The sequence below is a fragment of the Geotrypetes seraphini genome, chromosome 13, assembly GCF_902459505.1.
Source record: "Geotrypetes seraphini chromosome 13, aGeoSer1.1, whole genome shotgun sequence".
NCBI classification, from domain to species: Eukaryota; Metazoa; Chordata; class Amphibia; order Gymnophiona; family Dermophiidae; genus Geotrypetes; species Geotrypetes seraphini.
Genome location: NC_047096.1, coordinates 26,238,222 through 26,265,606, shown reverse-complemented (window position 1 = coordinate 26,265,606; position 27,385 = coordinate 26,238,222). Strand labels below are relative to the sequence as shown.

The 27,385-nt window shown below is 43.0% G+C and overlaps 1 protein-coding gene across 4 annotated transcripts in view; it reads right to left on the bottom strand.

Annotated features, from left to right (window-relative positions):
* The window catches only part of SIK3 (SIK family kinase 3), a 312,583-nt gene that overhangs the window by 11,546 nt on the left and 273,652 nt on the right, over nt 1-27,385 (bottom strand). For 3 of the 4 annotated variants that reach the window (XM_033917543.1, XM_033917545.1, XM_033917546.1), the window contains exons 15-21: nt 26,592-26,735; nt 21,234-21,381; nt 19,707-19,832; nt 17,815-17,915; nt 17,114-17,223; nt 6,252-6,600; nt 619-1,442 (exon numbers count right to left, since the gene is read on the bottom strand). In XM_033917543.1, the coding sequence (XP_033773434.1) occupies nt 619-1,442; nt 6,252-6,600; nt 17,114-17,223; nt 17,815-17,915; nt 19,707-19,832; nt 21,234-21,381; nt 26,592-26,735 (1,802 nt within the window). The remainder of the gene's footprint in view (nt 1-618; nt 1,443-6,251; nt 6,601-17,113; nt 17,224-17,814; nt 17,916-19,706; nt 19,833-21,233; nt 21,382-26,591; nt 26,736-27,385) is intronic. The other variant, XM_033917544.1, reaches the window with a different exon arrangement.

Genomic DNA, 27,385 nt, shown 5'->3' with positions numbered 1-27,385 from the left:
CTTTGAAACACTAAAGTCAAACTGGGTAGAGGCGAGTGCTTAACCCTTTCAGGACCATAAGGATCGTAGGCCAATTTTTGTGGTTTTGACGACATTTTTATGGTAAAAAGGGCTTGCAGATGCCAAAAAATTGATTTTTTTTTGTGAAATATCATTATTTTTTTTTTTTTAAATCACACTTCTGGCTTATGGACAGTGTGGCAAGTGAATCTTCTCATCAATCTGGCAACGACGCTAATGAATGAATGTCGGAACCAGTTTGTTTACATAAAGGCAGTATCCTATGGAATCCGTACATATCAAATTTAGAACTGTAGACTATCCCAATCAAAATTTATAGGATTTTAAAGTTATGGGACAAATATGTCCCTTGGTCCTGAAAGGGTTAAAATAATTCAGATTGACAGTTTTTTAGTTCTACAGCTTACTTGCGGTAGACTTTTTTTTTTCGTTCATTGAATACATGTAAATCCATATATATTAATTTGTTTCAATAGAATAAAACGCTGAGCAGAGATAGCTTCAACATAACCCTGCTTACCACCTACTACATATAGATAAGACTACGCCTTCTGCCCAGCTGTATTACCACCTTATGGCACAGAGGCCATTTCTCACCTTTACTGGGCACTTTATTCCTGTTGAATGTGGATGCAGCTTGGTGTCGGTAATGATGTGTGCCCATGTCCTGTGGGTGATTCACATTCCCATGCAGAGATCCCGGGTCCCCATGTCCCCCAACCTTAACAAGGTGGGTGCCTTTGTGACAACTTTTGGTCAAAGTGCTGGAAGTGTCTAAATTCTCCTCTCGAGCCCCATCACTGCAACTATCCTCCTCCATGCTCTCTGAGTGCATCAGAGACGGCTGCTGTGAGTACCTATGCGGAGGGGCTGTTGGTGGCTGCTGCATACATTCTGTAACCCTAATCTGTAAGAGGTGTTGTGGGCTGGTATGATGGTGATATGAGTCTGCATTTTGATAAGGCAAAGACAAACTTTGACACTCAGAAAGATTCTGTCCTCCTTGGTTCATCTGCCTCATCAGTTTGTTCAGTTCTTGCTGTTGCTGCTGCTTCATCAACTGTGCAAATTCTGCTGGAGGGAGTCGCATGTCTGCATGCCCCGTTAGAGAGTGGCGAGGTGAAAGCAGTCCTTGTAGCATGTGTGGTACCTGCTGCTGCTGGTGATGACGGCCATAGTCTCCTGGTGTTGGGGATAGCAGGGCTTGCTGTAGTGCTGAGGCAGTGTAGGTGTGTGGCGTGCTAGGGGAAAAACTAGAAAATTGGTTGAGTGGGGGGACACTCAGAGCCTGTGTCTGAGGGAAGCCTACCCCTGCTGGCGGGCTGTAGCCACTGGGAGACGCTCGGGATTGGTCAGGGAAAAGGTGAGGATGCAAGTGACTCTGCTCACAGTTAGCAGGAGAAAACCTGCTTGAGTTCAGGCTGAAGAAAAGGAGGAAAAGAAAAGATTAAGTTTTACTCTGGCCACTGGATCTCAAGCCTAACTTATCAACAGTTATTAGCAAGAGCTGTATGAGGAGAACAGACAAAAGCATGGACTGTTGCATAAATGTATAAGTTCTCCTCATTCCTTCTTAAAGCATCAAAATATTATAAGAAAGCTGCTTACAGAGATTCAAAACTAACAGCCAAATGGTAAAATACTGACTATATAATGGAGTGAAAGCAGCTGCAGGCTAAAATATCACCTAAAAATTAAAACAGAGGTGAGCACCTTTGCACTACTGTATCTCTTTCTGCTATTCCTTGTGTCAGCTGTTCACAATATAAACAACACTTGCACAGTGCTCGTAAGAGAAATTTCTATTTAGCTGTCTGTGCTGTACTCACGTTATACATCATCATTGTGATTCTTTTATGTGGCTTGGATGACCAGCACAGCAAAATGTCTCATTTACCTACCAATCCTACTATTAGAGACTCTAAGGGCTAGATGCACTAAAGTCATGATTGCTTTTACCAAACTAATTCACAAAACAGCCCACCATGTGTTTTTCCTTTCGATTGCCCATTTTCCAATCTGGCCATGCAAATTAGCTAAAACTCCATGCAAAGTAGCCAAGTGATTGATGCACTAACATCGCTTGGCTATTCCCCCCCCCCCACCCCCATAAAAAAAGAAGGAGAAATTAGGTTCTTACCTGCTAATTTTCTTTCTTTTAGATTCTCCAGACCGGTATAGTTCACTGATGGAAAATAGCTCATCATGACCAGCAGGTGGAGAGTGAGATAAAACTTTAGCTGTAACATTAATAGCTGTGCTTCCCTCTAGTCTAACCAGTGTGCCAAATAGCCAAGCAGAACTAAGAAGTGCTAATTATAACAGCAACAACATTCCTAACAGGAGTAACAACTAACATAGAGCAATACTGTTGGAAACTGCATAGAAGAAGCCCCTTCAGCAAAACATCCCAACTTGCCAGCTGAGCCAAAGCCACTGTTCTTTTGATCTCTCCGACCCTATAAAAATACTAGAATCTGCAGAAAAAATACACTCTTCATGAGAATCCCGTAAGAACAACAGAAAGACAGACAGGGTGGGGACTGTACCGGTCTGGAGAGTCTAAAAGAAAGAAATTAGCAGGTAAGAACCTAATTTCTCCTTCTTTAGCATCTCTCCAGACCGGTACAATTCACTGATGGGGACATACTAAAGCAGTAACCATCATGGGTGGGACCCCCGGAGAGCCGCCACCAGAACACGCTCACCGAACACCTTGTCCCGACACACCTAAACATCCACATGGTAGTGTCACACAAATGAATGCAGAGAAGACTAAACCACGGCCTTACAGATATCCACTAGAGGCACCAGAGAAGACTCAGAAGCTGCCTGACCCTGAGTGGAATGAGCCTTGAGAAAATTCGGAACAGACTTCTTCTGAAGAAGATAGGCGGAAGCGATAGTCTCTTTGATCCAGCATGCAATGGTAGCCTTGGAAGTGCCAACCCATTTATGAGAACCTGCTAAGAGGACAAAAAGATGATCTGACTTCCAGAACTCCTGGGTCTGCTGAACATAAGAGCAAAGGACCTGACAGACATCCAACTTGCGCAACTGCTTCTGTTCCGAACAGCCCTCCCAGCTACCCAAGACCAGGAGGACCATGGTCTGGTTGAAAAGAAAAGGCTGTAGCACCATCCACAAGCTAGAAAACTCCAGGAAGGGAAAGCCTGCAGTTCAGAAATGCGTCTCGCAGAAGAAATGGCCACAAGGAAAACCGCCTTGAGAGTAAGGTCCTTCAATGAGCAGGAACCCAGAGGTTCAGAGGGAGGGCGCACTATCACAGACAGGACCAGATTGAGATCCCAGGCCGGAACCTAAGGCCGCACTGGAGGCTGAAGCAATTTAGCCGCTCTCAAAAAGCGAACCACGTCTGGAAAAAAAGTTAAACGCTTACCCTGCAGCAAACTGCAAAATACTGACAAAGCTGCAAGCTGAACCCGGAGAGAAGACCAGGCCAGGCCATCCTGAAAGAACTCCAAGATGTGAGGCAAAGAGGTGTGAAAGGAAACTACTCCAAGCGCAGCACACCAAAAATATGCCAAACCTGCACATAAGTAAGTTTCCAAGTTTATTAAAAAATTGTTATACCACCTAATCAAAAATTTCAAGGTGGTTAAAACAAAAAAACATCATCAGTTAAAACAATGGACAAATAAAACAAAGGGCATACTGAAATGAGTGGAAAAGGGAGAACTACAATATGAATATAGAAAAAAGAGAAACACAGGAAAATACAAAAGGGAGGGTCACACGTAGCAGTCCAACTTAAGTGGGCTGAAATTAAGTTTTTTAAATCCTTAGAAGAACAGTCAAACTTAGAATGCGCTGGCTACCAATGGAAGCGCAAATACAGTTCAAATTTGCATGCATCTGCTTCAAACAAATCTGGGGCCTAGCACCTTCCTACCTGCAAACACGCTTTACTCTACACAACCCCACACGAACAACCAGAAACAAAAAAATCTTCGCCTATCCTAAAATTACTGGCTGCAAATACAAATCCTACCTTGACAGAACCTTCATGTTCCAAGCTAACAGACAACAATCCTGGCTGGGAAACTACATAAATAAAACCAGACAGACCTACAACGCATTCCGAAAATCTATCAAAACCACTCTGTTTGACAAATTCACCACCTAAACAGACCAATCCACGCTCACTACGCTTTTTACCCCTACAAACCCGAAGCAATCTTCAGGCAATTCCTACCCCTCTCACTTTCCCTCCCCCTTTCAATCCCTCTTACATTCCCTCCCGTACAATCCTTTTCTTCTGTAACATTCTCCTCATGCATTTGTAATTCGCTGAATGTCCAGCCTTCTTTCAATGTGAACCGCCTAGAAGTCATCTGACTATGGCGGTATAGAAAAATAAAGTTGTTATTATTATGGCTGGGAGGGTGTAGATGGGCTGGAGTAAGTCTTAACAGAGATTTCGGCAGTTGGAACCCAAGCACAGTACCGAGTAAAGCTTTGGATTCTCGCCCAGAAATAGCTAAGAAGAAAAAAAAAAAAAAATTTAAATTGAATCAGGTTGGGCAGACTGGATGGACCATTCGGGTCTTTATCTGCCGTCATCTACTATGTTACTATGTTACTATTAAAAAGGAATGTTTTAAGGAAGGACTGGAATTTCTTCATAGATGTTGTTTCTCTTAAGAAATTAGGCATTGAGTTCCAAAGGGAGGGAGCAACAACCGAAAAAATAGAATTTCTTCTTGTATTGATGTGTCTAAGTGATGGGACAGCTAATAGATTTTGATCTAAGGATCGGAAGGTGCATGGTGAAGAGTATGGGATAAGAAGTTTGTTGATAAATTCAGGCTGTCCTGTGTTTCTTGTTTTAAATGTCAGAAATAATGTTTTATAAATGATATGGTAATCAATAGGTAGGTCAATGTGACCAGCATGTGCTTGCGGTGTACCGGCAACTGCGAAGGGGAATCCTCGCCGGCTTTGGGTGCCTCGCACTCCAGCAGCTGACAGCAGGGAAGCTCAGACTTCCCCCAGCTGCCAACAGTCAGTCAAATAAGGTTTTGCTTACCGCCGATGCTGCTAGGGACTCCCTTACCGCTGTCAGCTGCCGGCGTGTGAGGCACTCGCGAAGGGGATCCCTTTATGCCGGCACCCGAAGCCGACGAGGATTCCCCTTTGCAGTGGCCAGTACACCACAAGCACATGCCGGTCACATTGACCTCGTGTCTGGAGCACAATGAGCACTTTTTCCCTTTAAAAGTGCTCATTCTGTAATACGCGACCTACCTAAGGGAAAAAAGCGCTGGTTAGCAATATAAAGCAATAACAATGAACTGAAGGCTCCCTTCAGACCGGCACGTGAGCCACCTCTAGAAAAATTTTGGGGAGGTGGAAGAAATGGTGGGAGGGACTCAATTCGTGATCTGTTGAGTGTGATGCCCCTGAGGTCAGATGGACCCTCGAAAGGGTCCCCTCAATCTCAATCTGGCACCAAACAGGGACAAGAAGGCCACTAAACAACTTTCAACAGGCCTACACTAACAATTTTCAGGGAAGACTGGCACAGCTTACCACACCTGCTGAGATTGAGGATAGACTGGTTAGACTAGAGGGAAGCACAGCTATTAGTATTACAGCCAAAGTTTTGTCTCAGTCTCCAACTGCTGGTCATGGTGAGCTATTACCCAACAGTGAACTGTACCGGTCTGGAGAGATGCTAAAGAAATCATTTTATCCCTTGGCTCTTCCTTCCAGTGACTCTGCCACCATTTTAACTCCTAGTGTCTAGAATGCTCACTCTAATGCAGTGGTTTCCAACTGATGGGTCACCAAGAGCTGGGAGATATGTCACCAAAAATTTGACACCAGATCTGTATTTTCCTAAACAAGTGCATGCAAAGCAGGTTGGTGAGATCTGATAACCTACAGTAGAAGTCAGGTGCCTGAAATCATAATTAATCCTTCTGCCACCAGCCTCAAATGGAATGTTGCAATGCTCCAGTCCACCACTCCCTCTCCATTTCATAGTCATCACCATTGCTTCTGTATTACCCTTGTATTATTGTTAGAAGCAATGAAATGATATATAAAGGGGGGTGGGGTGTTTAAAATTTTGGTTTACAAAACTGGAACAATGTTTGACAGGCATGTCACAACAGAAGTAAGGTTAAAAACCACTGCTCTAATGATTCACTCTTCCCCACTTTTAGGAACATTTCACCCCTTTTTTGAGCTTGGGCAGACATTACCTGTGTGCTTCTGCACTGTCAGCACTCAGCTGCTTGGACAGTGGCCTGTGTGTGTAACTTGGCAGAGATGCCATCAGGTTAGCTCGATGCTGCATCTGGAGCTGATTGGCACAAGGGTTCATGGGCATTCCATGGGCATGAGAAGGCATGCCCTGTGAGGTGTTTCCTTGCAGAAGGCTGCTTCCGCCCAGCATGTCAGTAGCTTCCTGCACTTGGATGGTAACTTGCTGTGGTTGCTGTATGCTCATGCGTGGCAGTGCCATATTTGGAGGGGGGGAACCATTGCCAGCCTGCTGAAAGACTGCATTGTGAGAAGACAAGCCTTGAAACTGGGATGTAGGCGTAGCACCTGGAACATAAAATGCAGTCATTTATATTTAACAAAGATTTTAAAAATATTAATAAAAGCAAAAATGATTAAGGCAATGCTATTTTACTGTACTAGTTTAATAGACTTTGACTAGCTTTTGGAAAGTCAGGACAGTATGGGCTGTCCTGCCCCGAAGGGGGCAACTTTGGCTTTCGAAAACTAGTCAAAAAATGTATTAAGTTCTGGGGGAACCGTCAAATGGGAAGAAGCAGAAATTGATGTTTATCCTGATGTGGCTCCAGCAACCCTGGCCCGCCGTCGCACGTATAGAGACTGTACCCGTATATTACAGGAGCGCAGTGTTCGATATAGATGGATCTATCCCATCGGACTGGCTTTTACACATGCAGGCAAGACCTACACTGCAATAACTGTGGCGGATGTTCAGGCTCGAATGGTGGAAGCAAGTTTGATGGCAGCCTCAGAAATGGCTCCCCTTCCTCAGAGGTCACCTGTGCCCAAACCAGGAAGAGGGCTGGGATGGCAGAGAGTGGCTAGATCAGCTGCAGCTCGTCGCCCTTTGGAGGCGGCTACATCCTCACTCACTTGAACATTTGTATTTGTGCACTGTGATTTAGAAATTTTATGCTGTGACTGTTTTTTCTTCTCTTTGCTGAGCGGCATCTGTCGCGAAGATTGTTTATAGGGCTTGTTCTGGGGGTCCCTTTGTGAGCTGTTTCTCTACACTTCCTGTACCATGGTTACCAGGTGCTTTGGTGGCTGGACCATGTGGGGTATTGTTGGGGGGTTGGGGGGAGGGGGGGGTGTTGGTGCTGGGAAAAGTGGTGACCGAGTGCTTTCTTGTATGCTTGTATGGAAGACTGTTCGTATAATGTTTCTCTTAAGGTTACGATTGCAGGGGTTGGTTGATTTGGCTGCTTTAGAACTAATGGTCGATTTGGTAATGATGTGCTTTTTCTTTTCTGGTACAAATGGATAAACTCACTTTGCTATCTTATAATGTACATGGACTGAATTCTCCACAAAAACGACGCTTGTTATTTAAAGAAATGAGCCGCCTGAATAGTGCGGTTGGATTTATTCAGGAGACCCATTTTCAATCTCATTATGAGAAATTGCTTACACACCACAACTATCCACACGTTTTCCTTTCTTCTAATAAGGTCCGGAAAAAAACCCAGGGGGTGGGTATCTTAATACATAAACGTGTCCAGGTGGTATTGAGAGAGGTGGTGCGGGATGTTGAGGGCCGCTACATATTGGTCAAGGCTGAGCTGGATGGAACCTTGTATAGTTTGCTGAATGTCTATGCCCCCAACGCTGGTCAGGGGGCCTTCTTTACACTGCTAGAACGTGTACTGTTGGATCATGTAGAAGGTACTCTCCTTGTGGGTGGAGATTTTAACCTTACTTGCTATCCTCAGGAGGATAATTCAAATTCTTCCATCCGCTACGCTAGAGGCGACAGAAGAGCTTTGCTGCGCTTCCTGCGTAGGCATGATTTGATAGATGTGTGGCGTTATTTACATCCAGGCACGCGAGATTACACATTTTATTCATCGAAACATAATTCATATACCAGAATTGATATGTGGATGCTACCTCGTATTGCTTTGCCTCGAGCCCTGGCCTCCAGTATTGAGCCCCGGGTGTGGTCAGATCATGCTCCTTTGACTCTGGAGTTGCAGATTGGACAGGTTAGAGGCGGCCGTCGCATGTGGCGTATGAATGACTCTTTGTTAAAAGATCCCAATACCTTGACTCTTTTAGAGACTGATGTCGAGGAATTTTTTGTATTCAACGACATAGCAGGCATTGATGTTACAATTCTTTGGGAAAGTTTTAAAGCTACCCTTAGGGGTTGTTGTATCTCGAGGGGGTCGTACAGAAATCAATGTCGAGTGGCACGCAGATTAGAACTAGTGTCTCGCCTTCGACGCCTAGAGAATGCTCACAAGAGAGCCCCGTCGGTGGCTGGGGGGGTTGCGTTGACGGAGTGCCGGAGAGATTTACAAGAACTTGATTTAGAGGGCATGGCTTGGGCCCTGCAGAGGCGGAAACAACAGTTTTTTGAATGGGGTGGTAGGGCAGGCCGCTTGTTAGCCGCACAGATCAAGCAAATTCAAGCACAACACTCCATAACCCGGATTCGTAATGATTCGGGTCAGCTTTGTGTGGATGATGGGGACATCCATCAGGCTTTTTTATCCTTCTATCAGACTCTGTACACTCCGGAAATTGAATCCACGGAGGGGGAGATTGCTGCTTTTCTATCTAGCGTCACCTTGCCTAGTTTGGCGGAAGTTGATGCGGAGTGGCTCTCTTCCCCTATTCAACCCGCTGAGGTGGTAGCGGCTATACGTCATTTGGCTGCTTCCAAGGCACCGGGTGTTGATGGCTTTTCCCCCCTGTTTTACAAGAAAATGGAGGCCCATATAGTCAATCCTCTGACTAGATTGTTTAATTCTTTTCTGGAGGGGGATTGTCTGCCGTATTCGTTTCGTCAGGCAGCGGTCTCCCTTCTTCTTAAACCTGGGAAAGATCCCCTCCTTTGTGGGTCTTACCGCCCTATTTCATTGTTAGGAGTTGATTATAAGCTGTTTACTCGTATTTTGGCAGTCCGGTTGCAACGTTTTCTGCCTTACCTAGTCCATGGAGATCAATGTGGCTTTATTTCAGGGAGGCAACCTGGTGATAATATCCGAAGAGTGTTAGATCTTATTGGAGTGGCCCATCAAAATTCTGTTCCGGCAGTCCTGTTATCAGTTGACGCTGAAAAAGCCTTTGATAGGGTTTATTGGCCGTTTATGTTAGCGGCCTTGAAGAAAATGGGCATTTCGGGTGCTTTTCTACACTGGGTGACTTTACTATATGCTGCCCCGGAGGCTTGTTTAAGAGTTAATGGAAGATATACTGCTAACTTTATGATCCGTAGAGGAACTAGGCAAGGGTGCCCTTTGTCACCATTGATTTTCGCGCTGGTCATGGAACCTTTAGCAGCCTCTATACGTGCGAATGCTGACATTCAGGGAATTGTGGTGGGTGGTGAAGAGCATAAGATTTTAATGTATGCTGATGATATTTTGTTTACCTTGACCCACCCACATCGTTCTTTGACGGAGGCGCTTCGTGTTTTGACTACATTTGGTGTGGTGGCTGGCTTTAAAATTAACATCGAAAAATCTGAATTGCTTAACGTTTCCCTTCCGGACTTGTTGGTGACGGACTTACGTGCTAGGTTCTCGTTTCGATGGGCGGCTAAATCCATTAAATACCTTGGTGTGCGTATATCTAGAAGACTTACTGACCTTTTTGAATTGAATTATCCTCCGTTGCTAAGAACTGTATTTGCTGATCTGGATCGATGGGAAGGATTGAGATTGTCTTGGATGGGTAGGATTAGTGCTTTGCGTATGAATGTGCTGCCTCGTTTTTTGTATCTGTTCTCCTGCCTACCTCTCTCAATTCCTAAACGGTTCTTGCTTAGGCTACAAAGGCGGGCCTTTGCTTATATCTGGACACGTAAACCCCCTAGGGTGCGGAGGGAGCGTATGTACTGGGACAGACTACATGGGGGAATGGGTGTTCCTGATTTTTCTACATATTACTATGCATCCCAACTGCAGGGACTGTTTCATTGGGCATATCCCTCCCAGCGCTGGGTCTCATTAGAACAGGCCTTACAGCCTACTTACCCTTTGGCAGCAGTGCCCTGGCTGTCTTTTGATATCCTTCGGGATCTGCAGACTGAGACATCTTATGGGATGGAATGTACTTTGCATGCATGGAGCCGGGTTAGACGAGCTTGGTTCCCACGTCAGCGCTATTTTTATGCTACTCCCATTAGATTTGCCCCTGATTTTCTGCCTGCTAAAGATACTGGGATTTTTCGGCGTTGGGAAATGGAGGGTCTTAGGGTCCTAGGTCAGCTGGTAGTGGGTGGACAACTGGTACCCTTTGCTGCCTTACAATCTATATATGATCTCCCCTCGACTGATTTTTTCGCCTATGTCCAACTTCGAGATTTTATGGTGAAGAGGGTGATCCCGGAGTGGGAAGGGGCAGACTCTGCTTTCTTACAAGTTTTTAGGATGGGATCTGGGGTGGGCCTTATTTCCCGTCTCTATAGGGCTCTTTTATACACTCGACCACAGGCTCTCACATATGAACATCGTTGGGAACTCTTGCTGGGGAGGGCTTTGGATTATCGACAATGGGACTGTCTTTATGGTACACTGCTGAGAGTCTCCTTGGCGTCTCCCTTAGTGGAGCAGGGGTATAAGATGCTATTTCAGTGGTACCTCACGCCAGAAAAGGTGCATCGTTTCTATCACTGTGGGAACGGGCACTGTTGGCGCAATTGTGGGTGTCTGGGCTCCTTTGGGCATGTGTGGTGGGATTGTATTAAGATAGTACCTTTTTGGAAGATGGTTCAACGATTGCTGATTGATGTGTTACGCTTACCCATCCTATTGCGTATGGAAACATTTTTACTTAACTATCCTTTGGGAAGCTTGGATGTGGATCAGAATCATTTTGTGGCCCTGGTTACTACGGCAGCCAGACTTTTAGTGGCTACATATTGGAAACGGGACTCTTTGCCTTCTCGTACTGAACTGTTACATAAGGTTGACCAAATTTATTTGATGTCCAAATTGACTGCTTTACATAATGATTCCTGTGGAACGTTTCATCGACAGTGGTCTCGTTATAGCTCCTGGCGAGGTCTACTTTGAAACTCTTCATATTTTTCTTTTGCATCTTCCTTTGTTTTAGGCTTATATTGTATCACTCGGCGGGGGGGGTGGGGGGGGTTCTGTTGTTTCATATGGGCATTGTACTTTTGCTGTTGGCATACTGCCTGTGTACTGTTTTCATTTTGTTTAATAAAAAATTTTAAACTTCAAAAAAAAAAAAAAAAAAAAAATGTATTAAGTTAACCGAATAAAATGGCATCGTTTTATTTTCCATTTTTGTTTCTATTTTTATTAATCTTTAAAATGGGCCAACACAGCTATCACACTACTTTATGAAAAATCTTGTGAGATTATTCAAGCAGTCCAGAAAAGAGCACAGAAAAAAATAGATCTAGATCATATAAAGGTATTGCACAAGTGTCACATAACTGTAAACTTCATGCACAAACACACTCTTGTGAAAAGCAAGATTTAAGGGGATGTTATCTTCTTTCCACAAAGTCCCCATTACATCATATTTTCTCAAATTAGAAAAGCTGTATCTTTAAATGAAATACTACTACTACTACTACTATTGAACATTTCAATAGCACTGAACAGAGTACGCAGTGCTATACATCTGACATGTATTAGACTGTCCCTTCTCTGAAGAGCTTACTATCTAGTTTGAACAGACAGACAGGACATATAGGGGTAGGGGAGTTCTTTGTAGAGAGATTAATAGGAAGGACAGATAATACATTGTAGGTCGAGTGGGAGTTAGGAGTTGAAATCAGCCTTGAAAAAGTTGGCTTTTAGCTTGGATTTGAACACTGCAAGAGATGGAGCCTGCAAGAGACATAATGACTCAGGCAGTCTGCTCCATCCATACGGCGCAGCAAGACAGAAGAAACGAAGTCTGGAGTTGGCACAGTAAAGGAGAAGGGTACAGTTAGAAGAGACTTGCCCGATGAAGGGAGTTCATGGGGAGGGGGGAGCATAGGGAGAGATAAGTGAAGAAATAGTCACGCAAGGAGACACTTTAGGACTTGATTCTATATTTGTCGCCTAAAAAAAATAAGCACAGACTAGTTTGGCACTAAGCGTGATTATATAAAAGTTAGGAACTCTGCACAGAATCATGCTTAGAGCACCTAAAAAGAGATTAAATTCTTAGCTTGCTAATATCTTTTCTAGTAGATAGATGTGTCATTCTGGACAATAGGGTATTCTCCCCTTGCTCACATGCAGTGCAGAAGGAATCCACTCCAGGTTTTTGATTACTCCTCCTTCACCAGATTGCTCTGCTGCCCTCTTCAGTTTGTACCAAAGCAGGCAATAGCCCTATATAGGAACACATAAGAAGGAGGGGTAAGGGGAGACACCTCCCTTCCTGAAATACAGTGCTGTACTTCTCTGAAAATATAACAAACATGTTAAACATTGCAATGGAATAACCATACAGGTCAGAAGCATTTATGGAGCTATAGCAATCAAAATCTCAGCTTTGACTTGAACTGTCTAATTGAGAGAGTAGGCAGAAACATAACAGGCAGAGCGGGGCTCCAGAATGACCTGTCTACTAGAAAAGGTAAGGTAAGGTAAGAATCTAATCTCTTTTTCTAGTGCAATAGGTGTGTCATTCTGGATGATAGGGACGTACAAAAGCAGTCCCTGAAATCTAGGGCGGGATCTCTGCACCTGCTTGCAAAACTAAGGACCCAAATGTAATGTCCTTACTTGCTGCCACATCCACTTGGAACACTTGGAGAATATATGCCAAGTTGACTTGGTTGCTGCCCTGCAAAGCTCCTTGGCGAAAGTGCCAAAGTTTCTGTTCACAAAGAAGCCATGCTTCTAATCAAATGTGCCTTCATGGAGACTGGCAACTACTTGCCACAGGCAAAATATGCTGATTACAGGAAATTGGAAAGATTATACTAAACTAAATTATACTTTTTGGTGGAATTCAGTATGCCATATTTATAAAATGGAAAGGGTGCTTGCTATATAACAAGGTAATTATAATAAGTTTAAAAAGATTTGGGGGCCATTGATTATTTATTCTAATGATCAGACATTTTAAACACCTCAGTATTGGAAAAGATAGAGGGAGGGTGGGAGTATGAATGATAAGAATTGATAATTGTTAATTATTAGTATATGGGAGGGAGGGGTGGGATTCTTTTATATTTATGTATTGGAAGATTACAAATAAGATTGTCAAGTGATTAATTAATATATTTCTGATGGATTATTGTACACTTGTTGTAATTTTTGAAAACGAATAAAGATTTATTAAAAAAAAAAAAATATGCTGATGAAATGGTCATGCAAATTCATCTGGAAATTGGTGGCCTTAGATTAGACATGAGCAAATTATGGCCCGCGGGCCATATCTGGCCCGTTTAGTTTTTTTAATCTGGCCCGCCGACCATCTGAACCCCATCACTGATGATGTTATCAGCAATGTGGCATCGGAGGTCCCAAGAGAGAAGGCCGCGAAGCAGCCTGTTTAGAATGCTGCTGGCCCGACGCTGCTCTGGAGGGGTTCGGATGGAAGGAAAGGATGGAGGGTCAGCAGGGGCTCGGCTGTGAGGGGGGTGGGTGCACAAGGGTTCTGCTGCACAAGGGATGGGAGGGAGTGAAGGATGGAAGCTGGGCAAGGGTTCTGCTGCACGAGGGATGGGAGGGAGGGAAGGAAGGATAGAAGTTGGGCAAAGGTTCTGCTGCACAGTGGAATGGGAGGGATGGAGGGATAGAAAGATGCTTTTGGTTCGGCCCCTCTGTCAAATTTAAGAACCCATTGTGGCCCATGAGTCAAAAAGTTTGCCCACCCCTGCCTTAGATGCTAGTCTGCCACATTGAGCATTGCTGGTGAACACAAAAAGATGGTCAGACAGTTGGAACTCATAAGAAACCTATAGGTAACGTAGGAGGACTCTCCTCACATCAAACTTTTTCAGTATCCGGTCCTTCTTTGTTGACTCTATGGACTGGAACAAGCATAAAACAAAAGGAATTGACCCCAAAATATCCACAAAGAAGAAAATCCAGAGAAAACAAAAAAAACTCTGTGGAGTGATGATGTTCCTAAATGGACTTTATTTGAAAGTATCAAAGTTCCAAAGGTACACTAAAATCATCCACATAAAATAATTCCATCCACATAAAAGTAAATCATCCACATAAGAGCCTTAAAGAACACTTCCGGCTCACCACACAATTGTTTCCCACGTACTCACCTTTATAGGATCCCCAGGGACCCCTGAAGAAGACTTTTTGTCGAAACGCAGACCGTGTTGGGTCCTGTATCCCTAGCGGACTAGGTCCTTTAAGGCTCTTATGTGGATGATTTACTTTTATGTGGATGGAATTATTTTATGTGGATGATTTTAGTGTACCTTTGGAACTTTGATACTTTCAAATAAAGTTCATTTAGGAACATCGTCACTCCACAGAGTTTTTTTGGTGTTCCCTATGGACTGGAACGCCAACAATCTTACTTCTTGATTGACATGGAAAGCCAAAACAACCTTCGGCAAAAGGATGGAACCAGGTGCACAGAGATAACCATCTCTGTGATCTTGAGGAAGGGCTCTCTGCATGAAAGTGCCTGTAGCTCTGAGATTCTTCTTGCTGACATAATGACCATGAGGAAAACTGTCTTTACAGTAAGATCCATCAAGGAGGCTTCACTAAGAGGCTCCTATAGAGCCTGTTTGAGGCCAAGGAAGTCCACGTTAAGGGTCCAGGATGGAAACAAGTGTTTCACCGGTAGTCTGAGCCTTAGTGCCCTTTTCAGGAATCTGGCTATGTTCGGATGAGATGCCAAGAGAGCTTTACACTCTTGGGCCCAGAAACAGGAAAATTCCACCACTTGAACCTGGAGCAACACCACTGCAAGATCCTTGTCACGGCCTGCTTGCAGGAAAGCTAACATCACGAGATTGGAGCGAAGAAAGACTCCATCTTCTCTTTAATGCATCAGTGCTAAAACGTCTCCCAGCTTTAGCGAAAGTATAAATCATCATAGGCTTATTGGCTATGAGACTAGCAATAACTACCTCTGAGTATTCTTTGCATGCTAATGCCGTGTGCACAAGAGCCATGCCATAAGAGCAAAGCGAGTGAGAGACGGATGCGCAGGAGGCCTGAGAGAAGTATATTGCAGTAGTCTTAAGCATGAGGTGATGAGAGCATGGGTAAGGATTTTGGTAGTGTGTTCAGAGAGGAGAGGTCAGATTTTGGCAATATTAAAGGAGGAAGTGACAGGTTTTAGCGGTTTGTTGGATATGAGCAGAGAAGGAGAGAGAGAAGTCAAAGATTACCCCGAGGTTGTGAGCTGACAAGACAGGGAGGAGGAGAGCGTTATCGACAGAAACAGAGAATGGCAAGAGAGGGGAGGTGAGTTTAGGTGGAAAGATAAGGAATTCAGTTTTAGCCATATTTAGTTTGACATGATGGTGAGACATCCAAGTGACAGTCGGACAGGCAGGCTGAAATTCGGGCCTGAATTCCTGTTGAGATATCTGTGGGGAGAGGTATGATCTGGGAGTTATTGGCATAGAGGTGATATTGAAAATAGAGAATGACACGGTGACAAAATTCATCACCATTTCTGTCCCCGTGGACAACTATTGAAAACAATCCTATGTCATTCTTTAGTGTCTATCTGAACCTCAGTCCTTCTATAACAGCATTCTTTAATGCAAGGCTTGAGGGTCAGTGGTTGTGCCCATTCATACTCTGATTCTTCTCTCTCTCCTTAAATAATGACATGGTAATGAATTTTGTCACCCTGTCATTCTCTAATTGAAAACCATGAGAGAAGATCAGTGTACCGAGAGCACAGGTATACAGGATGGAGCCTTGAGGTGCACCAATAGACAGTGGGATGGCAGTGGAGGAGGATCCACTGTAACATACACTGAAAGAACAATGTCTTAGATGGAAAAGAAGAGGCAGTTGGGCCCCCTGTCTGTGAAAGGTGGGAAATGGTACCGGATTTTCCTTGAGGACAGTGATCTGCATCGGGGGAGGATTGTAAGGCCGAACTTGGGTTCACAGGAGCCTTCTCACCAAGATGCTGCCACTTAGCTGAGTGGCCAGACCACGAGCCAGCAGCCTGTAAGGGAACCATTGTTGTTGGAGGCAAGAGAGTAGCAGTTCTTACTGACTACGGTGTTCTGCAGTGCTTTTCTGTGAGATTCCCTGACTTCTCAAAGCCTCTGAAGATGGGAATCTTCATGTCACCTTTCCCAGGGTCCTGGGGGGGAGGGGGCAGGTGAAATTGTTGGTGACTGTGATTTGGACATATTCTTGTCTGATCACAGAGCTGTGAACCTGCTTAACACTGCTGATAATCCGGCTCCGAGGACAGGACTCAGCGGTGATCTTAGAATGTCTCCATTGTCAACTGAATTGCCTCATTATTTCCTAAAAGACTGACTTGGTTAAAGCTGTTCTTTATTCTTCCCTGGAAGGTGATTCTTTGTTGCCTATAATCTCCATTATAGATTTTTTTTTTTTTTTACTAAAAATACAATGTGTGAGAGTGAGAAGTGAGAGCTGTGACCATTAGGAGTGGTTAAAGAAAAATGATGGAGCAGGGGAGGGGCCACTGAAGGTAGCAGTCCTGCACATGCTTAGTAAGACAAAAGGCTTACTTTAGCTAGGGGAGAGCACCAACACACAAGATCAATCTAAAGACTTCACTATTAAGTGTGCCTGCATATCCCCTTGCTTGTCTCTGAAAAACTTGGGGGTTAGAGCCTTCATGAAGCTGGCTGTTTGGTAGGAATAAAGGGGTTTGCAGAAAGCAGATAGGAACAAAATGCTTTAGAAGGACGTACCATGAGTTTGCAGCACTGTAGTGGTGACGGGAGGGGGGCTGCTGTTTGGCTGTCTGAAGAGGTGGTTACTGGGGTGGTTTGGAGGTGGACTAGACTGCTGTATTCGTAACCTAAAAAAAGACCACAAGAACACATAAGGATACCGATACTTCATGAAGCCAAACTGCTTCCAGTTATATATCCCACTAGAAATTCACCTTTACCACCATGATCTAGAGATAAGGTTCAAGGTTTCTCCCATAAAAAGGTCAGATCACAACTCTTACCCTCTTCAGTTTCAGTCAAGGTCTGTAAATAGAATTATTCATTCTGTAAGAACGAACTCTAAATGTCCATTGCACTTACAAAACTTAAAACACCCCACTATTTATAAAATAAATCCTCTTTTGTATTTAAAGCTAGCCATTTCTGTTATGTTTCTTCATCATCATTCCCCAGTGACTCATAGCAAAAGCTTTTAGTGTCACAGCATTCTGGTATAGACAACCCCCTCTAGTGGGAAGGGATTTCTGCATCAGATTTTGGACCTTCAGGGCTTAGATCCTCATAACAGAAGATGGAGGTTCATGTTATTCTAACTGAAATTAATGAACTAAATTGTAGGTTCTGTTTTCCACTGTAATTCACTTTGAGCTTTAGGTGAGGTGAAACATCAAATAACATAAAGTATTACTGTTTCTGTACCAAGTAAAATGTCTTACCTTTGTAGCTGGTGAGTGAGCAGAGCTGGCTGATTTTCACATATTTGCCCCATGGAGGGAGCCTGAAGGGGTGGAGAAGGCAGAGGAGGTCTAATACAATCCTATTGCAGCCAAGAAGGAAGGAAGGAAAAGTAATTAGTAAAACAGGTTAGATAAAAGAATGCTCCTTAGGTTATAACATGCATTTCAAGCACACTGTGAGGAAACACTAGCACAATGTCTTATGCCACCTGAGGCCATTCACTATATTTATAAACTGCATCAATTGATGAAAACAAAGAAAGAGACTATAAGACTCACATAGTGGTGGGAATGAGTACTTGGAAACTGAGTCTAAAATATTTTGCAAGGTAGATCCACTTTTGCTGATAACACTGTTTGTAGTTTTACTCCTGACGGAATTCTGCGCAGGGCAGAATTTGCACAGAATTCCCCATCCTTGCAGAATTCTGCAAACACCTTCTGTTCTGCCCAATCCTCTTTCCGAATGACCAAACCCTCCCCTTAAGAGTCGACATATCTGTGGGCCTCCCAAAGCAGCAGCAGCGGCGGTGGTGGCTGGCAGGCAAAGGCAGCACTGTGAGCAGGCTGCTTGCGGCCACCCCACCAGGGCCTTTCCTGTGCAATGCTACTTATGAACGATGCGGCAGAGAGAAAGCTCTGGTAGGGCGGCTGCAAGCAGCCTGCTCACAGTGTTGCCTTGCCAGCCAGCAAGCCATCACTATTGCTACTTTGGAAGGCCCGCAGATTTGTTATGGGGGAGGTGTCAGTAAGAGAATGACAAGGTGACTGTTACCCATGGCTAGCCGCAGGAATGGGATGAAAAAAAGACTGGTAGCCGCAGGTACAGGGACAAGGCCTTTCACCGCCTTGTGGAGCAGTGAATGGCCTTGTCCCCACAGTAAAGTATATGCCGCATATTGCCTCCCTTCCCATTCCTCCCAGTCAGCAGCCTTACTCGCGATTGCGTGGTCCAGCAGCCCCCTCCCTTCTGATCGCCAAGATCCAGGCATCTCTTCCCCTCGTCAGACCAACTCTCTCCCTTCCTCTCACTTTCGCTTTTCAGAGTTTTCTCTCTCCGAGTGGTCCGGATGATACAGCCTTCTCACAAATTGCGTGTAGCTGCCCCAAAACTTCTCTTCTGACGTGAGCCACCCAGGCGGAAACAGGAAGTTGCGTCAGAGGAGAAGGTGATGAGAAAGGAGGGAGATGGCCCAACGAGGGGAAGAGGTTGAGTGGCACTGAAGGGAAGTATAGAGAGAGGGGGAGGGGAGAGAGGAGCAGAAGCTGCATGGAAGTGGGGAGGAGAGAGAGAGAGGGAAACAGAAGCTGGAAGGAAGTGGAGAGGAGAGAGAGGGGAGCAGCCACTGAATGGAAGTGGGAAGGAAGAGGGGATCAGAAGCTGCATGGAAGTGGGGAGGAGAGAGAGAGGGGGAACAGAAGCTGAAGGTGGTGGGTAGAGTGGGGTGATTGGAATGGATACTGGACCTGCAAGTGGGGCAGTGGGGGATGGTAGAGAGAAGAAGAGAGAGTGACGAAGACCAGGAAGGGGGTGGGAATGGAGAAAGATAATTTTAGCCAGTAGAGAGAGGAAGAGAGAGATGCAAGACTTTGGGGACCAAGGAGGGTATTCAGGATACAAGTGAGAAAGGGGTAGGATTTAAAGGGAGACAGAATTACAGTTGGAGTGAGAGAGGGAACTGAGGAGGCTTCAGGACAGAATTTTAGGCCTCAGGATAGGAGACTTCTATGCAAAACACTACAAATAAACTTCAGAAAATTTTCAGATATTTTGCACAGATATCTGCCAGGAGCATAGTTTGTGCTTCCCATCCTTAGGCCTGGCACCTCTCCTAGGCAATCATACTGTAATAAAGCTTTTAGCGCAGTACCTGGATTTGCTGATGGAGAATTTGGTGTTGCTGTTCCTGCTGGTATAAAATGTGCTGTTGTTGTGTCTGCTCCAGCATCTTCTCATCTATGTGCATGCCATACATCTTCTGGAGCTGTTCACACTCCTGCAATACACAGTCTCTAGAGCATGAAAACCACTTTCCAGGGATTAATAGAGAAATACAGGCTAGCGAGGGCAAATATGTACCCACAGACAACACACAGGAAGGGAAAATCCACTGGATCTTGAAACTGAAGGGAGGAAAAGGCCAGAGAGCTTGTGCAGGTGCTTTTTTATTGCAATCACTGGCATAAAAATCCTCTGTAACTAAGCTAGCCTGTACCTAGGACCAGTTCCTTATATCTTCTTCAACTGTACATATGATCTGCTTTCAATTTAGCCACCCATCTATTTATCCCAATGGCTTGCCATACTAGCTTGTCTCAATTACTCTTGCCCCCCTTGGCTGCCTATTAAGATACTTCATTGTATCATACTGACATTATGAGCATATCTATTGTTTGAATGTGCTATTATGTATCTATTAAGATACTTTGTTTGTATTGCTACATCAGCTGCTAAACTGGATTTACTATATATGTGGCCTTTCATTTTTTGACTCCTCTTTTGCTTAAACTGCTATTACAATTTGGAATAATCTTCCTGTTCGCATTAGGACTGATATTGATTACTTAAGTTTTATAAAAATTTGAAAACTCTTTTATATGATTTATTGTTATATTCGTGGTATGATTATATTTTAATTATAGATTGTTTTGTATTCTCCTGTAAATTTTACAGCTTCTTTGGATGCAAATCACCTTGAACTTTTTTGTTAAGGGTGTGATTAATAAATTGTGTATTAGATTAAATAAGACACCATCTCATGGAATTAGCTTCCCATTTCTTTAATGACTTAAGAAGGTGCTAAAAGCTTACTATTTTTCAAAAGCTTTATCTGAGGAGTAACTGGGACTTGATTTGACTTACACATTGTGTATTGGTTAGATAGGGAAATCAGATCACTGCTATGGAGGATATTTGTTTATCTTTTGTCATCGTGTCTTGTTTTATGGTTCATTGTTTTTACTTTTATCTTGTTCTCTGTACAAGTGAAACCTTATATCACATTTTGAAATAATCACAAACATGAATTTTTTTTCTGTGCTACCTATTATGATGTATCATTTGTGTTCTGTTGACATTTATCATATTTCTGATACTGTATCATGTTACTTTTATTTCTAGGAGTCAATTTGTTATCTACATGTTTACCTCATTGATTACATTGAACATTTCATTACTGTTATGCATGGAATGTTGTTACTTTTTGGATTTCTGCCAGGTACTTGTGACCTGAATTGGCCACTATGGAAGGAGAATGCTGGGCTAGATGGACCATTGGTCTGACCCAGTATGGCTATTCTTATGCTATGTTAAGTTTTATGTCAAGCTGCATCTGCTATACATCATCTTGGGCGAATCGTTTCAAAAAGGCAGTTAATAAAGCCTACTAAAGAAATACCTGTTGGAGCTGCTTGATGCTGCTATTGCCCATTTTTTCCAAGTGAGCTTTGAAGGCTTGGATAGTGGCTGCACCATCAGAGAATCTGCGAACGGGGGAAAAGCGCTCTGTAGGAAGGTGCAGAGTGTTTGAATCCTTGTAAACAGTACTGAAAGATACAAAAAAAAATAAAAGATCTCCCAAATTACTACTACTATTGTTAATTATTTTTATAGTGCTACCTGACACACACAGTACAGAGTCACAAAGAAGAAGAAACAGTCCCTGCTCAAAAGAGCTTACAAATACAACCTAAACAGCCAAGAGAGACAAACAGGATGTCATGGATACAGTTAAGGGGAACGGTTAATCAGCTGGCTGGGTTGGAGGGCAGAGGGGAGTACAGGACAAGGAAGCCATTGTGACATCACTGAGGAGGTTGGCTCTTATTGGTGGCATGAGGCATTATGACATCACAGTCTCAGCCCAGCTTCCCAAAGACTGAAACAGGATGTCATGGATACAGTTAAGGGGAACGGTTAATTAGCTGGCTGGGTTGTAGGGCAGAGGAGTAGGGTTAAGGATTGAAAGCTATATCAAAAAGATGGGTTTTCAGTCTGCTTTTAAACTAGGGAAGGGAAGGAGCTTGATGGACAAACTTGGGTAATTTATTCTAGGCATAGGGGCAGCTAGATGAAAGGAACAAAGTCAGGAATTGTCAGTGGAGGAGAAGGATAAAGCTAAGAGCAGCTTATTTGAGGAGGTGTATAAGGAGGTGTTAAGGAGAGAGGAGAGATATTGAAGGGCAGCAGAATGAACACACTTGTAGGTCAGCAATAGGATCTTGAACTGTTTGCGATGGCAGATAGGGAGCCAGTGAAGTGACTTAAGGAGAGGTGTGAGCGTAGCAAGGTTGGTAGAAGATGAGTTGTGACGCTTATTTAATGCTACTGCTGTAGGGCTGTTCTCGAACTGATAACTAATGAGACTACCCGAGCTTTGAGTACCATTGGCAGAGCGAATGCTAAAATGCGCACTGCTAACTATCAAAACTGCCTAACTCTAGACAGAAGGTGGTGTTTGTGGTAAATTCAACCTCTCCAACTGCTGCCTTGAACTTGAGTAAAGTGATTGAGAAAGTTGTAGATCGTATCACCAATCTGGCTCATGTTCCTGTCCAGACCTGGTGTGGCCTCACTTCAGACTGGCTCTCTGGTACCTTCGGCTCCTGGTTGACCTCTGGTTCAGCAATAAAGACCATCTTGCTGGTTGCCGCCCTGTCTTCTCTGCTCCTTTGTTGCCTGCCCTGTGTGGTCCCCATAGCCATAAAGCTACTCCACTGAACTATGGACTCTGCTGTCAACCGTTCCACTGCTGCATTGGCCCTTGCCCTCTCCTAGTATTGTCCCTTACCCACTGGGGACCCTGACTTTCCTGAACCCTAACTTTATTTTGTTAGGCTTGGCTCCTTAGGTACACCAGCCTGAAAGGGGGGAATGTAGGGTCATGAAATTATTAACTGTTGTTTAAAATATTGCTCTGGCCTACATAGCTGAAACAATCTACTGGCCTACATCGTGTACAATCTACTGACCTCATTTGCCTAAAATGTATGTCCCTACCTTACCACATTGTAAGCTAAATAGATAAGAGTTTGAGCCATAATGTACCCTATTCTCCTGTATATATAACATTTAGAACTGTAAGATTTAGATAAGCAGAGAAATGAGCTAGTTTCCTATAGGACTATAAGTTGTAGCCCTGAATCTATCATAAGTGCTGGCTTAGGACCAATAATAATTGTAGAAAAGTTATAGAAGTAACAAATGAGAAGTTGTAGTTTTTGCAAAGGGCATAAAAGTCCGTGCATTTCCTGATTCTAACACTCTAGTAAGCAGGCTGTTCACTGTACTAGAGTCCGGCATGCTGTAATAAACTTCTTGTACTTTCTTCACGCCTCTGACTTTGTGTGTCCAAGTGGCCTTTCACTGCCACTTCTTGTTTTGGCTTGACAAATGTAGGGGCAATTTTCAAAGGGATTTCTCCAGCCCTCTTCCCTGCCTCTACTGAGGCTGGAGGGAGATGAGCACAACAACATACATATTGCTGAAAGTGCAGCATACCATCTCTCAATTTGTCTTTAAGTGAATCATCTTCTGCTGCAGTAAGAGCTGCATGATCTTAAGGTTCTTATCATGAAACTTGGCCCTACAGCAGCAGGAGATGATGTGCCAACGTGTTTTTCCTCAGATAACTGAAGACTAAGCAAAACTACCATGTTTGCCCCATTCTACTTCTGTTCCTGCAATTTATGAGTCCTTGCTTGGAACCATTTCTTGACCAGGTTCCTCCACAGCATGGAAACAGCTTGCACAATATTTCTTTCTTTCTTCCTTGATCCTATGTGATGAGCAAGAATGACCGACTACAACACAGCTCTGGCTCCAGTTGGTTTCTGATTAGTCACTACTTCCATTTGCAGTGCAACTCATGGCAGATTACCATTCCATTAAAAAAATAGTAGTTTGCATTATATTTTTTAATTAATTTTTTTTTAATTCTTTATTCATTTTCAACTTACAATAAGTGTGACATATGTTCAAACAAATTAACAATAAATACATCACTTAATAATCATCATTGGTACAAAACATAAACTCTTATCATCTCCTTCCCATCCATATAATCAAATATCTTATAGAATATGTAATAGTAAAATAACCCCCATCCCCCCTCACTATTGAACTTGTAAATTTAAGGGAAACAATTTCATCTAAACAGTACAATATTTGTTAATGGCTCCCACATATCTATGTTGAGCTTTTGTTTAAATTATTTTAAGAAGGGAGGGAGGGGATATATATTTTTGTTCTAGATGACATGGTAAAGATTTTCACAAGTGTTATATTGAAATTATAACGTATGTATTTCTGTACACTTGTTGTATGATTTAAAATGAATAAAGAATTTTAAAAAAAGATTGCTGTACAATGTCACCTTGGTGTCGAAAAAATTGATCCATTCCATTTTAGTCACTTTTTTTTTTTTTTTGAGAACCAGGTAGAAATGTATGGTGCTGTTCATTCACTATACAGAAAGGGGCAATTTTCTTATTTCCTGTTTAATTTTTGAAAATGGACCTTCTCTCCCCCAATCTTGTATGTGTGCTAAGAGCATGCAGGCTGGTTAGCCTGATTGAGGAAGGAGAATTTTCAGATAGCCTAAATACTCTAGCAAATCACTATTTACTGGTAAAAAAAAAAAAAAAAAAAAGCTTTGAAAATCACTCACACAATGACACGCTTTAATTAAGCTTACCCCTGAAACACATATTTCTTGTCATTCAATCGAGTGTTTATCAAGTAGATAATCTCAGTCACCAGGGTTCATCTCATAGTCTTAAGTATCAGTTTCATGCTACACAGTGTTCAAGTCTTTGTCAGATATAACTTTCAGATTCTTAGGAGTTTCAGCAGATTTTTCAGGTTCATGGGACTTATTTAACAGCTTTATTGCTTATTACTTTTACTTTGCTATACTGCTCCTCCTCTAAAATGACTGAAGTGATTTACAAACTAAAAGAAAAATATATGAGGCATAAGAATAGAGGGAAGGGAACATAACAATTTATTTCTATATCGCAATACCATTAAGGTCTATGCGGTTTCAAAATAGAATGAAAAAACTGCACAATTACAGTTGAATATAATACATTGATTTCCCAAAAATCTTGTAAACAAATACATTTTCAATTGTCTCCTACAATGCTGATATGAGCAAGAGGTCGCTATTAGAGCATTCAAATCTTTATCCCATATTACAGCTTGAAATGACAGAAGACGATGATATTTTTTTATACTGACAACCTTTGACTGAAGGAAAGGTAAATACAGCATGCATGCTTCGAGAGGGAACAGAACTGTTATCTGTTGCAGCAGCAAATTGTTCAGGGACAAATGCCACATACAGTATTAGGAATCTGAAAAAGCTAGCTTAAAGAAATGGGGTTCAAGTCTTTTTTTAACTTACTAAATTTGGTGTCAGATTGAAGAGACTAAGGGCTCCTTTTACGAAGCCGCACTACCGGTTTTAGCGCACACACCGGATTAGCGCATGCTATCCGAAAATCTACCGCCCGCTCAAAAGGAGGTGGTAGCAGCTAGCGCACACGGCAATTTAGCGCGCGTTATTCTGCACGTTAAGGCCTTAAGAGTGGCTTTGTAAAAGGAGCCCTAAGTTAATGTGTTCAATGGTGGAGGGGAACAAGACAACGTAAAAGGGAATCAAGATGGCATCACAATAAGACATGGACTCTAGATGCTCCTGCGTTTTTTTGTTGGGGTTTTTTTTTTTTTTTTACTAAGTTTCCTTTTTAGCGTTTGTTGCTTCAAAAAATGCCTAAGTACAATGGGAAGCTCAAGCGAATACCTCCTTCTCTTTTGGATACTGGAAGCCTTCAACAATGAACGTAAACATTTGCCCCATGCCTTTCTCAATAACAGACTATGGACTTTACTGCCAGGAAATTATCCAAAACCTTCTTAAAACCAGCTACGCTATCTGCTCTTACCACAACCTCTGGCAATACATTCTAGAGCTTAATTATTCTCTGAGTGAAAAAATATTTCCTCCTATTGGTTTTAAAAGTATTTCCCTGTAACTTCATCAAGTATCCCCTAGTTTTTGTAATTTTTGACAGAGTGAAAAATCGATCCACTTGTACCCGTTCTACTCCACTCAGGATTTTGTAGACTTCAATCATATCTCCCCTCAGCCGTCTCTTTTCCAAGCTGAAGAGCCCTAACCTTTTTAGTCTTTCTTCATATGAGAGAAGTTCCATTCCATTTATCATCTTGGTCGCTCTTCTTTGAAGCTTTTCTAGTGCTGCTATAGCTTTCTTGAGACAAGGAGATCACAACTGAACGCAATATTCCAGGTGAGGTTACATGATGGAGCGATAAAGAGGCATTATAACATTCTTAGTCTTGTTAATCATCCCTTTTTTAATAATTCCTAGCATCTTGTTTGCTTTTTTGGCCGCCACCGCACATTGGGTGGAAGGTTTCATCGTATTGTTTACAATGACACCCAAATCCTTTTCTTGGATGCTAACCCTGAAGGTGGACCCTAGCATCCGGTAACTGTGATTCGGGTTATTCTTCCCAATGTGCATCACTTTGCATTTGTCCACATTAAATTTCGTCTGCCACTTGGACGCCCAGTCTTCCAATTTCCTAAGGTCTGCCTGCAATTTTTCACAATCTGCATGCGTTTTAACAACTTTGAACAGTTTACTGTCATCTGCAAATTCAATCACCTCACTCGTCGTTTACTTTGCTTTAATCTGCCAAACTTCTAAATTCTGCAGACCTTACTCACCGGTGTTGGTCCGGCACCAGATGGGGTGTCCATACCCGCGATCGGACAGACTGTTGTCCTAGTTGCCTCTGCAGGTCAGGAGGGAGTTCGGCAGTAGGGTTGGTCATTGCCAGAGTGTGTCGCTTTGACCGATTTGCTAAGTATCTGCAACCAGGAAAAGCTAATTTCAGAAGCAAGAAAACTCAAATGGCTGACAATTATGGTTAAACGTTATTAATACAAGAGTATACTCCCTTTCCTCAAGGAGCATGGTTTGTTTTCAGGCTTTAACACTGGTCCATGATTTGCTGACCCAGCATCACGAATGTTATAAGCGGTGGGTAGGCACTTCATTACTTCTCCAATTTTTCCTGGCTCTTTACATAACACAGTGGGTAACAACAACAACAAGAAAAAGACCAATTGTTCCATCCAGTCTGTCCTGTTAGTCTTGTGCATACTGTAAGGATATAGCCCTGCTGTCATTACTACTTATCATTTCTATAGCGCTACCAGGCATAGGCAGCGCTGTACATCAAAACATGCTCAAAAGAGCTTATGATCTAGTTAAGATAGACAAACTAGACAAAAATATGCATCTATACACAGTGCTCAGGTGGGGGAATTACAGAGGGAATGATAAGTCAGATATGGGTGCTTAGCTGGTGGGATAGAGTTTGGAATTGAAAGCAGCTTCAAAGAAGTGGGCTTTGAGTCTGAATCTGAATACTGCCAGAGATGGAGCTTGACCTACCAAGTCAGGCAGTTTGTACCAAGCATATAGAGCAGCAAAGAAAAAGGGTGGAGTCTGGAGT